The 15620-nt window shown below is 41.2% G+C and overlaps 1 protein-coding gene across 2 annotated transcripts in view; it reads left to right on the top strand.

Annotated features, from left to right (window-relative positions):
- Window positions 1-9527, top strand: part of MIDEAS (mitotic deacetylase associated SANT domain protein) — a 144970-nt gene extending 135443 nt beyond the window's left edge. For both annotated transcript variants that reach the window (XM_073608873.1, XM_073608872.1), the window contains exons 11-13: window positions 1872-2069; window positions 4333-4511; window positions 7282-9527. In XM_073608873.1, coding sequence (XP_073464974.1) covers window positions 1872-2069; window positions 4333-4511; window positions 7282-7528 — 624 coding nt within the window. In that variant the 3' untranslated portion in view covers window positions 7529-9527. The remainder of the gene's footprint in view (window positions 1-1871; window positions 2070-4332; window positions 4512-7281) is intronic.
- Window positions 9528-15620: the final 6093 nt, after the last annotated feature.

The following is a 15620-nucleotide window of genomic DNA, read 5'->3' as shown; positions in this document are numbered from 1 at the left end:
TATTTTAGTTACTTGATTAGAGTAAGATCAGATCTCATGGACTACTTTGAGTTTATGCCACTTTGTATGTTGGGTTTATTCCTTGTTATAACTTACAGCATAAGCTTCACTATGTTGGCTGACATGCATTCTTACTTTGTGATATATCATAGAAGGGATTAGTCTACAGAAGTCCATGGCAACACAGCAGTTTACAGCATGGAGACTATTGAAAGAAGATCTATTTCTATGAGTTACTGCATACCTTTCTGGTTGGTCATTTCTCCCAAGCTGTCCAGCAGAATATATAATCACAGCCTCGCTGTCCATTACTATATTTCCTAGAAAACTATTTTTATTTCATTATAAATGCAGTATACAGAAATGAAGGTGAACTGTTTAATTGATGATGAGCCAGTATACTGTTTAAATAGATGACATTTCCAATTTTTTTATATTTTACATTTGATGGGAGAAATTGGATAACTGCTTGAGGTTCCCCATATGAAAATCATGGTGCGTGTGTATTGGTTGAAATTCAAGAAGTGCTTGGAATGTTTCTTGACAGAATAGAGTAAGAGGCATATTTATGATTGTTTTTAAAGCTGAACTCTGTCTCTTATAAAGAGAACCTCCGTGAACAGCAGAGAGGCTGACAAGGTGGGACAGGGAGGAGAAGTTGCACTTTTGCAGGAACAGTCACAATCTGCATGTAGCTTAAACTGCCTGCTTCTACTGATAGATTTGACATATGTTTTTTTACTGAGGGAAACCTACTCCATTTTTTTCATCGTGGGTTCAGATTTCTGGACTTTGTAAAAAGAAATATTTACTGACAGTAGTAGAGTCCCAGCATACAGGGAGTGGTCGGTGTTGTTTTCATATGCATCCCATATGGAGAGAAATCTCAGTAGTTTTGTTCAGAATTTTCTGCTTTTCTGCAGGCGGGTGACCATTTTTCATATTCATTTCTCCTGTGTGTTGACAATCTAGTCCAGGGGTCTCAAACTGGCGGCCCTCCAGCTGTTGCAAGACTACAAGTCCCATGAGGCATTGCAAGGCTGACAGTTACAAGCATGACTCCCACAGGCAGAGGCATGATGGGACTTGTAGTTTGTTTGAGACACCTGATCTAGTCTCTGACACACCCCCTTTACTGACATGACAACACCAAGCCATCTGCTCTTTTATCATTAGCAACTTGCCAGCAATATCATAGAAAGCAGAGACTAAGGGGGCATGGCCAGTCTCTGCCCAAACCAACCTCTTTACCACCCCTGCATGTCCTTTAGCATGGCACTGATGCAGTGCATGTTGGGAGTTGTATTTTGAAAGCAGTCACATCATAAGTAGTTACTGACAGCTGCAATCTGTAAACTTATTTATTAATGGTCGTTTTAACATGAATGACTCAGAGGTTTGCACCTTTTTGTGGTTGGTGATTTTCGGCTAACAGCAGATTAATCTTTCTTTTTTTTTTTTTTTTTTTTTTTTTTCCAACAATAATTTTTATTTATTTTATCAAACAAATACAAATCATTTGAAGTTGCTGCATATATTATACAACATTTGTAATACAAAAACTGAGAAGGCATGAAGTATAGTACTCATATATCAAGGTTCATAGCAGATTAATCTTTCAACACTTAGAGACCATTATAGGGTCTGCTTATACTTGGTGAAAGTTGCTTTCAGATGCTTGAACAGCAAGCAGAATCAGTACTAAATTCAAATCCACAAATTTGGAGTCTCCCAACGTGTGAATACCACCTTATACATGTAATAAGGTACCGGTTTTAACATCTCTTTTTATCTTAACATTTTCTTTAACAGAGCTTTGAATTAACTAGCTTATGTCTCAGGATTGATGATGCTTCTGTTTTCCATTACAGAGTTCTCAGCGACTTGCAACAGCTGTCCCTTCCCAAAGAGAATCTTCCAAACAGGAGAGCACACAAGACCCTAATGTGGGGAAGGAGATAGAGGAGAACATGGTGCAGGTGAAGCAGGAAGAAGAGGAGGAGGAGGTGGACAGAAGGCAATCTGCCCCCCTAATAAAAGTCACACAAACCCTACAAGCCAGTGATATAGTAAGAGCTCTCAAAGTCCTTTTTATTGACAAGTACACCATGAAAGGACAACCAAAAGCTGTCCTAACAGGTTATAATTTTCTGCCCCTGTGCTGTACTTGTGTTTATATTACCACCATCACATACATGAGTACAACAGAGTACAGCCATCCATGGTAATGACAGGCTGTACACTGCACCTAGGCTGTCTGGGTGGAGGAAATACGGCTGCAATTACGCCAAACAGGCTCAGCTAGCCCACATGCAAGAGCTCTTAATGTGGTGTTATACTGGCCAAGTAAAACATTATAAATACTGCATGTGATCATGTAACACATGTATTTGTGTCATTGGATTGGCACTTTCACAAATACATCTTGTATAATCTAAAGATTAGTGAAGAATGTGTCCGCGCAACAAAGAAACATTTTGAATGTGACTAAAGTGAAGTCAGCTCGCACCTCGTGTGTTCATTCGCAGCTAAATAACGACAAATACTTTATAAGTGTGCAGCGCTACACTTAAAATATACTTCCAAATGATAATCAGTGTAAATAAACCTCAGGGATTATCAAAACAAACATAATAAACAAAAACTTCTTATTACAAAAAACTAATTAAAAAAAATAATATATATATTATATATATATATATATATATATATATATATGTCCTTGAACAGTACCCTAAGTGCTCTGTGTGAATAATGAAAAGTTTCCACTTCAGATAATTCTTGTGAACATCTCCTCCAAAACACCTCCGTGCAAAAGTGTGTGCAGGTCTGCTCACTTCTGAGATTATCTCCAAATTATAAGAGGTCTGAACAGGCATTAAGATGTAGTCCATCCAAAGGTGATCCTCTTTGCCTCCAAGACCATTCACATATTACTCCACCACCTCTCCTCCAATAGCCTCCATGGGATTTTTACAATGAATGCAGCAATGTACTTGCTTATAGTGTACTTTAATGGACAAATTGTACCAATGGTAGGGCAAACAGACACGGTTGGAAGAGAGCTGCGGATAGTGTAGACCAAGGGTCAGCAACCTGTAGATCACGATCTACCAGTAGATTGCGGACAGGAGACTGGTAAATTGTGGTCTGGGCTTGCTGACCCTTGATCCCAGAGCATCAGAGTGCACTGCAGAAGGTCTAATTGTAAAGATGGAGCTGTAATAGGGAGCAAGAGCCGCAATAAGCTGATGCCTCCTCTGTAGTGCTGGCTCCTGTCCCATGTGGAATGGCACCATTTACTTGAATAGGTCCTGATTGGCAGGCGGTAGCATGCACCAAAAGCAATAGGGAGCTTAAGTCCTGCTGCAGCGTGTGTACACCTTGGGGGTGGGGATTGGGGCAGTAAAACCACAACTCAACCACAGGATTTTACGTGTGAACAAGCCCTAGGAGTGCCCCTGCCAAATGCAACTAAGAGCTCATTTACAAATGCAGCAAGCACTGCTGCTCCTCTAAAAAGTGATCTGAGTGTGTTTGACAGGTGGTGAGGAGAAGATATGTTGCCTTCTCACCACTTGATTTAAAACCATGATTGCTGTGTAATGCACGCGATTGAGACGCTATAGTACAGGAATTACAGGTTTAAAACTGGTGTGAGGAGGCGACACTGTGCGTGGTGATCTTTGACTTCTCCCATGTTGTTCAGGTAGATCTCCACCTCTTTAAGGTTGCAAGATCCTAAACCTCACTATGCAATAACAATGGAGAAATAGACGTGGTGGAGGCCTGCTGGGCTGCATGTTTAGGTAAGGGTCTAACATGGACTCTGGGGGGGGGTGGCACGCCATAAAAATAAAAAAAATTGGCGTGAGGTCCCTCCTCCAATCTATAGCAGACCAAAAGGGCCTGGTGTGGATTTGGATTGGGGAGGGCAAGACTTACACATTTTTTCAGCTATTTTCTTTATATTCTGCTGTCATCGGGGACCCACCATCGATGTTAGTAAGCTGGTGGGAGCTGGCTCCTTAACAACCACTGACTCATTGCTGCTGCTGACAGAAAGGGTAAGTCAAAGGTTGTTAGGATGCCGGCTCATAACAACCAATGCAAAAATGGACCGTTTGGGTCCTCTTCCTGAACATACATGGCTGTAAATGATCATCCATTTATATCTGTTTGCCCTTTTTTTCCTCCGTCAATGGATGAATGTAAAACTACAGACGGAACACCCATGTGAAAGGATCCTTACATTCTAATTGTACATTTTAAATAGGTCTCCAAACAATGATATAGTTTTTCTCTAAATGTTTTTTTTGTTTGTTTTTTTAGACAAATGACACTTTGATTCTAAGAAGCCAGGACCATGACACATCTATAACAGAGAAAACTTCCAGGCAAAGGAGCCGAAGTCCACGGGTACAGTTCTCCCCAGAGAACACAAGGAAGCCAACAACTCAAAAACAGCCTCCTGCACAAGAGGGCACTTTCCCATGTAAAAAGTGTGGCAGGTAGGTGAATGAACAATGATAAACTTTTTTGTGGCACATTACATTGTGCAATATTACAGGCAAATTCAGACACTACATATGACCATCACATGGTTTAGGTGTTTGTCTGAAAAACATTTGTAAGAGTTGTGGTATTAGGACTCAACCTTCAAATGAAACTTGTAAGGGGGGAAGAAAAGCATGGTGCTGCACAGCACCATAATGTTCTCTTCTGGCAGGGTCAGCCAAATATCCCACTATTACTTAATATTTGGGGGGTATGGAACACATGTATACAGTATATTTACAAGACCGTGTTCAGTACATGAACAGCCAGTGACCAGGCACAATTGGGGGACAAGGGATCTTAGTTCTGTTACAAATCGCCTATGGTGGGACTAAAGGCTATTCTGTTCTTCCTAAATACTCCATCACATTTGCCTAACATTTATAGCTTCTGATCACGCCTCCTCTGGGTTGAAACTGAACTTGTTTGGATATTATCACTGCCCTGAAAAAAGAAATCCAATTCTATCAATAGAGTTTATTAGATGCATAAAAAACAGGTAATGTATCTCTCAAGCATCTACCATGAGTCCATCCTGGAGTGGACTGACCCTTTAAGAAAAGGAAATAAATATTGCAAATCGTCCCAACGGTTCCACCACAAGCCTCCCATCACTGCTCCACTGACCAAAGGATCCAGGCTCCAGGACAGTCCAGAGAGTATATTTAATAATATCACCTGTTACAGAGATAGTCCACCTGGTCCTCCAACACGTTTCAATCCACCAGCAGCTTAGTCATAGTGTTGTAAACATACTCTGGACTTTTGGAAGTTGAGTGGCTCCATCCTTGTTTTCTTGCCTTTTAATAAAAGGCTTGTGTAGGCAGATGATCTAAACGCATCCCCAGGAGATTACTATGACCAGAGATGTATCTTTCCTTTATTGGTGCTGGCTTTTTAAATTGTTTATACAGCTCTAGTAAGGGGCCAACATCCTTTCTGCCTCTCACTAGACCTAATGCTTTGTAATATAATAAAAAGGCAGCTGAAAAACTTTGCAGCCTATAGAGAGATGTGAGCTCCTCTAGGATTACATACATCATGTTCAATTAGTTTTTATTTCTTGATTTGAGCATATGCCAACAAACTGTGTAGGCAAGCCACTTAAAAATTCTGTTTTTGTTTCTGTCAGGATTTTCTATTTACTTCAGGAGCTCTTATACTGACATTCAGTAGCAGATAAATAAAAATTCTGTAGTCACCTAACTATATCCCTTTTAAAAATATTTGCGTGATCCACTTTGAGCATGCAGCCCTGGTAGACGTGATGTTAGGATATGCAGAGTGCTGGGTTTCAGAGCTGATAAATTATGACCTCCAAGTTGACCCTGGATACATAATACTTATGTGTCTGGGGGGCTTCTAACAGTTTTCCAACAGTTGATTCAGTCACTATGAACACGGTGTGATAATGTCATTGAGGACCAGGGTTAAACACAGCGCAACGGGTTCGTTGTTGATTGTGGATACCAGAATGTGGGTAAATAAGGATGACAGCATGCTCCCTTTAATCCAAGACACTGGCTCTAGGGCTAAGTGACTGAAAATGGGACATGGTCATGTGGTTTGCTGCAGACTTCTGTCAGTGAGATTCAATGTGGTCAGGAACTCGCCAGGTGCTCAGGGTTTTCAGCCTGTAAGTAGCTCCATGATATAAGTCCAAAAAAAAAACCTGGGAGGACATCAAAAGCCATTCTGAGATTTTCCCATTCTGTCTGTTTGATCAGTTGATGTTCAGTCAGTCTTTTTTAATCTGGGAACTTTTGAAATTTTGAGTTTTTGAACAGAAAATCGTGTTGAAGTCAATGGGAATCTAAAACATGCTGCAAAAAAGTGAGTGTTGCAGCGCACAAAACGCCGCAAAATTGTTCAGAATGGTTTGGGAACTCTTGGCAGCACTGACTGAGTAGATGATGTGGCCAAAAAACAGCATGAGCCATGCTATAAAATTCTATCCAAGATACTAAAATAGAAGGGTAGAATCTAGTGGCACTGGCAGTCAAGCAAAGTGTGCTCAGACGACAGTAAAATCACTGAAGGCAGAAGCAGTCTTTGGTCCCTTTCTCTCAGAAGCCATTTGGGAATCCGAACTAAAAAAAAAACAAAAAACTATGGCCTAAATTCATATGTAGCCCAAAACAATGAAAATAGTACCGCCCGAATACCACTCCAAACTTGTCAGTCAGATCAGCATGTGAAAACACTGGTGCAAGACATGCCGATTCTGTCTGTCAGGCTCTAGTAGACTTCAACAAAACGGTGGCCATCTGCACAAACACTGACTCCCTGTTGGATAAATATAAGAGACCCTCTACGAGTATGCCCAGAAAAGGGCAAAACACGTCTGAGGAGTTCTCTACAGGTGGAGAATAGGAGGTGAAGCCATCTTTTGCCCATCATTTAAACCTATACAACGGGGAGTTGGTGTCTGTGTGCAGACAGCCACCATTTTGTTGAGGACTTAAATTCAGATTCAATTTGGGACATCTTAATTCATGAAATTCTGTCCAAATCGAATCTCATCTTAATTTTTGGATCAGCTATTCATCACATATACAAAACTGCACAAAGTCGGCCCTTCATCAGATGTGTCATACTTTTGGTAGTGAGTCTATAACCTGTGGATCGCAAACCAAGTCTCCAATGAGAGACAGAAAACCTTTTTAAAAATTGCTATATCAATAACAATTATTTGGATATAAATCTGATCTATTCTTCATGCAGGGTCTTCTTCAAAGTAAAAAGCCGAAGCGCACATATGAAGAGCCATGCAGAGCAGGAGAAAAAAGCTGCAGCCCAAAGGCAAAATGAAGCTGCTGCCGCTGCAGCAGCGGCAGCAGCAGCGGCGGCACGAGCTGCGTTACATGCCAGGTCTCGGAGAATGGAGAGCAGCGACAGCGGGAGCAGCAGCGACAGTAGTTGCGAGAGCAGCAGTGAAAGCAGCGACAGTTCAGACGATGGAGACATGTAAGCAGAGCTCCAAGCCAGAACAGTGAGGCTGGACCCTCGCTCTATTCCCTACACACCCCTACAAAATTTCTCTTTTCACACTGTCGACAGTTTCTGTAAGGATCAAACTCCTGAACGTGTAAAGTGGACTCAGAACTTTTTATCTTAAATTAACTATTTATTGGGAAATCCGTATATAATTTACCAAGTGTTTCAGAGATGAAAGAATTATTTTTTATTTTACACATGTGCCTGTAAAGACAAGTTACTTAAAGAAGAAAAAATAACTTTTACAACCTTTTTTTTTTTTTTTTTCGATTCCTTTCCTTTGAAAGGAGGATTTCTGCTGAGAAGGAACATTTCTTTTGTGGACCTTGAGTGTTTTTTTTTTTTTTTTTTATACCGTCTCATTAGGTGATTTACATCAGTTATTATTCTCTTGTAATATTCACTGTATTTCGATGATGGATTTTGCACATTAGTGTGATGCTAGGAGGTTATCCATGTAATACAAACCTTCCCTGGATCAAGGCCTCCTGTTTTGTGCATTATTAGCGGGTATGTTCATCTCATCTCACACACAGCTGAGATGTCACTCTACTGTGATGTTCGGGGTTCAATATGATCCAGAAGTTTCATATTCCAGGAATGTCCTTTAAACATACTGCAGTTTTTGCTGACCTATATTTACTGTGCATCCCAGAAGTCGGCATCGATTGCAGTAGTAAAGATTGGCCTTTTTTTAAATGTTATTATAGATTTCTGTTAAGTCCCAACTTCAGGAATATCAAAAAAATCACCTCTGCAGTGAGGCCTTCACTAGGGGTAAAGGTATAAGGAGAAATTATTACCTTATTCCACGCTCCAGCAAGGTCCCTCCGGTGCTGCGACCGGTCCCCCACAGCTGCCTCTTTAAGCTCGCTCTGGCAGGTCGCACTGCAGCCGCCTTGTCCTCCAATACAGGGTTGATATCCCTGTATTGTATGTGATGAAGCCCAGGCTCTGCTCACATACTGGAGCTTCTGGCCGAAGCCAGCTGGAATGGGGAGACAGTAGTGATAGAGCCTGCACTGTGCCCCCCTGGAGAGAACAAGCATTTAACCCTTGCGGGGAGGGGGCACTGCAAATGGGAATTTTGTATATTCCTGGAGTTGGGCTATAAAGTGGCTGGAAGAAGTGTCAATTGTTGCAATTCAATTTATATGTGGCCTATCGATATGTCAGAAACCAATGATCCCCATGACACTGTGCCTACTTTTTATTCATGAGGTTCTTGTCTCTTCTGCATTGATATGCTGCATTTTTGACAGATTTCGGACTGCTTCTGCCATAAAGATTGGTCGGCTTTAAAGTACCCCTTTCTGTTAGCAGAGGTAAAAAGCATCTTGTTACTGATCCTATCCTTATTAGAATGCAGTGTTTCCAGCGCTTCCTTTGTACAGGGAGTGCCTTGCTGATGTCACTGTGAGAGTAAACTGTATTTCTAGGTCCACAAAGTATTTGCTTCTAGGTTATCCAATACAGCTGTAGCAAAATATACATATAAAGTGGAGTGATGCACTTCTTATCACTGAAATAACTTGCATTTACCAATCTTAGCACAGACTTACATACAAGTACAAATGTCCTATTTTTTTTTTTTTTTTTTTATATATATATTTTACAAAAATGTCTACAGTTGGGGAAAAGACAATGCAAATTATATGCATATACACTATATGTAAATATATCTACTTTACGTTTTGTATAAAAAAAAGAAGATAATAATAATCTTTATATGCTTAAGAGAGAATTGGTGTATGTTCATAGTTCTGGAGAGAGTGAGCAACCTGTGTGTGTTTATTGTATTGGCTTATGTTTTTTGTTTTCTAATTCTTTTTCACTATAAATACATGAATTTCACAATGAATGTGTGATAATAAGAGCTAATGCAACCCCCGTATCCCAGCAAATGTTCAAAGGTTTACACTTGTTCACACGCAATAGAGATAATAGAATATATTAAATCTGAGGAGTCAGTAGACCTTTTTGTTTTATTTTTGACAAGAGGTTTGTAAAACAAAAAAAAAACTCTGCCAAGCACCAGCCCATAATATATCTCCAATAAAATTATAGAAAAGACTGAACATTTTATGCAAAAACAGGTATACTTTAGGGCTAGTGAGCATACAGTATCTCACAAAAGTGAGTACACCGCAGTTTTGAAAATATTTTATCATATCTTTTCATGTGACAACACTGAAGACATTTTTTGTTCAATAAGTTTTTTCACTTATAGTGCAATGGATAGTGGATTTGGCTTTAGTAAATAAACCCCACTGAGTGACGATGAGTCTACTTATGTTGATTGAGACAAAATTTCCGCATAGGCGGGTGAGAATTTAAAGGCAAACCAGCAGGACCAAATTTTCTTAGATCATTCAGGTTTATTTCTGAGGATATAGGTTAGCTCTTCCATATGATATGTATGATCTACTTCCAGTAGCCACTGGCGTAGAGTGGGGATAGTTGGTTGTTTCCAAACCCTGGGAATAAGCACTTTTGCCGCATTCAGAAGATGAGTTGTTTTATTGATTTTTTTATAGGTTCCTGCTGATTTGCCTGTACAATTAAGCAGTATAACCCATGGGTCATTGGGCACTTCAGAGCCTTGGATCTCTTTGATCCAGTGTAGTAAGGTCAACCAATACAGGCGAATGCACAAACACGACCACCACACATGTGCCTGGGTTGCTCCGCATCCTTGCCAACATAGCGCCAAAATGGAAGGAATACCTTATTCAGCACCACTGGGGTGCAATGCCACCTTGTCATCAATTTATAGTTTACCTCTGCAGTTTTAGAGGACATCGAGGAGGCGTGTGTTAATTGGAGAATCGTAGTTCGTTGAGCATCCGATAGTGGTTTTTGTAGGTCTTGTTCCCAATTGGTTAAGGACGACCAGCCCTTTGAGGATAGTGCCAGTAAAGCTTGATAGAAGTAGGAGATGGGTTTCTCTGGCGGTTGATCATCCTCAAGGACTGATTCTACCGATGTTAGGTCTGCTAGTGTGCGTAGTGGTTTTGGGAGTGCTTTTGTGAATTTGGAGAGATGTTGGTATCTCCATTGGTCCATGAATGACACTGTAGAAGATGGTAGGAGTGTGGAGAGAAGTAAGATGCCAGTAGCGGTTGTTACTTGGTGGAGGAGAGCTAGAATCCCAAAGTTCCAAGAATGAGACTTTGGGTCAAGATTTCCTGGGGGGAAGTAGGCATGACCCGTTAGTTGCATTAGGGGAGAGTTATACAGCCATTTGTGCGCTTTGCATATGGAGTCCCAGATCGCAAGAGTGGACCATGTAAGTGGTGTGGTGGTCTTGGACAGTTTCCGAAATTTCCTGGGTATCCATAGTTAGAGTCTTTGTGGTATTTCCAGTTCGATAGTCTATTCAGAACTATCGCTAACAAGTAACTCTTAAAGTCCGGTAAAGCTAGACCCTCTTCTCTTTTAGATCTAATCAGTACGTTTCTAGCAATACTGGGTCGCTTGCAATTCCAGACGTATTTGCACACAATCGATTTCAACACTGTAAAGAATCCCAGGGGGATCCTTTATGAGATCATTTGAAACATGAATTGCAACCTGGGTAATAGGTTCATCTTCAGAACGCTAATCCTCCCCAACCATGAGTGTGCTAGCTGGGTCCATTTATGTAGATCTGATCTATCCATATTTAGCAGGGGTATAAAATTTACACGGAACAGAGAGGCAGGGTTGGACGTAAGAAATATGCCTAGGTACTTCATTGAATGTGGTTGCCAATTAAAGGGAAAGGATAGTTTCAATTGAGCTATAGTTTTTGTGTGGGGTTGAAATGTTTAAGATTTCGGATTTGGACAGGTTGATTTTAAAGTTAGAGATGGTTCTGAATACCGTGAAAGCCAACATCAGATTAGGGAGAGGGATAAGGAAGGGGCTGTTGAACATAGAATAATATGTCATCCGCGTAAGCCGCATATTTATGCTCTGTGTTGCCTATTTTAATTCCGTGGATGCTTGGGTTGTGTCGTATCGTCGAGAGGAAAGGTTCCAATGAGAGGGCAAATAAAATGGGGGAGAGGGGACAGCCCTGACGAGTGCCATTAAATAACGTGAAGGAATTACTTAAGGCACCATTAATTCGTAGTTGTGCAGTAAGAAAATTATAAAGTGCTGAGATCTGGGATAGCAGGAAAACATAATAAAATATTTACAAAAATACGAGGGGTCTACTCACTTTTGTGAGATACTGTATGTGTTTGCCATTCATTTAAGCTGAAATAAAAGTAAAGCACAATAGTCAGACTTGTGTCACTTGGATGACTCTGCCGCTGGCAAGAGTTGCATGGGAGAGCCTTCCACCTATCCTCTGTGGAACTTCTCCCTTGATAGCACCTAAACGCTGACGAATCTTCATCTGGATATTATATGTTGCCCCATGATCCCAGTTCACACTTAGCAACACACGTAAATCTGTGTGAATAGCTCAAAAAAAAAATTGCAAGTGGAAACACATGTTCCCGCTATGGGAAATGTGAATGAGGCCTAAGATACTCATCTCTTCTGCTGCCCGCACAATCCATTGCTTCTGCAGTCAGGAGAAATTGTTCATTGAATAATCTAAAGAAACTGACACATCCAGGAGTGTTGATCTCTTGGTCCCCCACTGGACACATTGTTTCCTTGGGCTCACTACAGGTTACAGTACTGATGTAAGTGTTGGCAGGATGGGCTGGGCACTGCGGGATGACACAGCAAATCTACATTCCCGGAAATGTCAGTTTCTGAAAACTTTACCAGGTGATTTCCACGCTACCTAAAGTGACCAGTAGCACAGATAACCGGAGAGATTAGTGTCTGTTCTTGTTTGCAGGTTATGTTTTGGTTTATAGATCTGTTTTAGACAGTCTGTCACTGATTAATCCGTAATTGGCATTGGTTGCACGTTAAGACTCACATTTAGAACAGAACTCCTGAGAATCAGTTAAAATACATAAACGCAATCTGCCTTAACAACCTAAGGGTTTGTAATATTGTACAGCCAGTCTAAGGATTCTCATCCCTCTGCTGCATTGCATGTGCAAATGATACCACTGTGCAATACAGTTTATATTGTCGCATGCCTGCTCAGTGGTTAGTGAATTAGCGTCAACAAATTCTAGACCTTTTATGCTAATGATCATCCTATGCTTGGGGTGCATGTGACTCCCAAGTCCATTAGATAAGCCCTTGTGTGCTGATCAGGTGGAGTGCAAAATTTGGGAGTACAATAACTACATCTACATATATGTGTACACAAGAGAAGTGTGATCATAAGCAAGCTTGGGCTTTTTGTTTAAGGGCCAGTTCACACCAGATGCTGTTGTTCCGTGTGCTTTTTTTTTCTGCACTAAAAATACATGCACAGTGTTTTCCATGTATTCCAATGGATCTAGTTCACACCAATGCATTCAGTTCCAGTCAGTTTCTGCACCGGAAACTGACTAGAACTGACTGCATTGGTATGAACTAGAGCCATTGGAATACATGGAAAACACTGTGCATGCATTTTTAGTGCAGAAAAAAAAAGTGCACAGAACTGCATCTGGTGTGAACTGGCCCTAAAAGTGGTTGAAAAATGCTAGAATCCTCTCTATTACAGTAGTATATAATGTAAAAGGTATGTGTTTCTGTAATCTAATGTGTCAAATACGCTTCTGTAACCTGCCTGAGCTGTCTTCCCCACTCCGACGCTGCAGAGGGAGGGGGGCCGAGATCCCCCACTGACACCCGGGATAAGAGGAGATCAGTGGGAGGTCAGCTGAGCGTCGCTGTACCGAAGGTATATGACTCAATTTAGATTACAGAAACACACACCTTTTACATTATATACTACCGTAATAGAGAGGATTCTACCGTAGCAGTTTACAACCACTTTAAACTAGGAATATCACAGTAGGTCTTATTTTCAGAGTAGGTCTTCCTTTCGGGGAAACACAGTATTAGGTGTGCACTTAGTTCTGCACTCCTGTGACCCATTTTTAGCCGACAGCTGGCTAAAGTCCGCTGTCGGCTGACGTCACAGAGAGGTTCAGACTCTGAAAAGATCCCGACCATATGGTCGGGATCCACCCAGATGCCTGAACCAGCAGCTGGTTCAGCCCCTCAGCGATCCACTAAGAGCCTGAGCCAGCCGCTCTTGCCCCCTCCACAGCCCAGCGCTCCCGGGCTGGAGGGGCAGAGCAGAGAGCCGCTGACTTGAGAGTCACCGCTATCTGCTCAGAGCGGAGGGGAGAACTGAGCGATCAGCTCTCACTGCAGAGCCGGTGGGGAATAGATGCAACATCAGATTGATACTGCATCCATCTAGGTGAATTAAAAAAAAAAAAAAAAACATTTTAAGTCCGTACCTCTTATTTAAACCTCTAGATCAGGGATATGCAATTAGTGGACCTGAAGCTGTTGCAAAACTACAAGTTCCATCATGCCTCTGCCTCTGGGTGTCAGAGTCTTGCTATGCCTTATGGTACTTGTAGTTCTGCAACAGCTGGAGGTCCGCTAATTGCATATCCCTGCTCTAGATGTTCACTCCTGAGTTTGAATGTGATTGATATAGGCATGCAAATGGTTAAGATTTCAAGATTTCTGCTACGGGACTGGATATTTTTGGTTGACATTTTTAGTGTAGGTGAACAAAGTATACTGGGCTTTTGCTACCTTAAGTGGAAGTAAACCCTCCTATCGGTTTCAGCCAAGAAAGCTGCCATCTTGGCTTCTGTTTAATCTGCAACTGCCATGATGCTGCAGTTATGACACCAGCCATTGGATGTTTTGACAATTTGGTTGAGAGCACAACAGAAATAACAAGAGTAGTAAGTAAACATAGGCCATTTCTTGGAATGTTACAATGACAAATACATGAATACGTAAAATATGTATGAATAAAAATGACATAGTCCATGAATATAAGGCAACAAACAATAATCGTGGGATGTTCTCAAATAAACCTGCTTAGACTAGAAAGCCCAGCAGACAGTATCCAAAAGTAAAAGAAAATCTGATGGTCTAACAAGATCCGTACACCCACCACTGCGCCAAGGACACGCTACATAAATTGTGCATGCAGACAGCTGCCACTTTAAATAAACAAAGCATGAATCAGGATTTACCATAAATATGTAAAATAATACAAAAGTTTGCACACGTCAGATCCGCTGTGACCATACCATACCATACCATACCAGTACTTGCTACTGCACGTCAATGTATACATGCTTGCACTTATTTACATGTGAGTGTAATGTTTGAAGTTTTTTTAAACAAGTAAGTGAAAGCATGTATACATCCACTTGCATTAGCAAGTACTGGCATGGTATAGCAACAGTGGACCCGACGTGTGCAAACGGTATCTCACTCACACGAGGTCGTGAACCTCGGAACGCCACTTCCAGTATGTGTCAATCGTCACAACTGGTTGCCGTACAGCCACGTTCTGACGCGTTTTGTTATCACAACCTACTCATGGGATGGAGCACTTTGTTATGTGGAGAGTCTGACATCAGTTACACGTTTGGAGATTGGTGGATGTTTAACCCTGTAAGGGTTGATGCTGTTATTGCTGAGCATGAGAGTGCTCTCTATCTGGTGAGTGCATATCCAGAGGGGAGTGGAATCGCCAAGTGCATGTGGTGTGGTGGAAGAACCCAAGATTACATTGTGTATAAGACTGTGTGAGACATAATGTCTTAATTATAGACTATTTAAGCACGGAATGTCATTCACGTTCATGTATTCTGATTTAACACTTATCACTGGGTGTTTTATATTTTGAGTTATTAGCGCCACTATTTACTTTTATATTATATATATATATATATATATATATATATATATATATGTAGGAAGGCCAGTATGGTGGCCTGAATTTATGGGAGGAGCCCGGGTGGTATTTAAGCAGCCCGCTCACCTGTGGTGCTTGTCGGTTTCCTGTGCGCGATATACGTCACTAGGCCGACTATTCCGATTTCAGCGTTCGCAAATACTTGGCTCACGAGTTCCCGCATTCGTGATCTCCGTGCCTGAGAGTTTTTTGAAGTCCGTGTTTACCGATTCGTTCG

This window comes from Aquarana catesbeiana, linkage group LG13 (assembly GCF_042186555.1).
Source record: "Aquarana catesbeiana isolate 2022-GZ linkage group LG13, ASM4218655v1, whole genome shotgun sequence".
NCBI classification, from domain to species: domain Eukaryota; kingdom Metazoa; phylum Chordata; class Amphibia; order Anura; family Ranidae; genus Aquarana; species Aquarana catesbeiana.
This window is presented reverse-complemented; position numbering and strand designations above follow the sequence as displayed.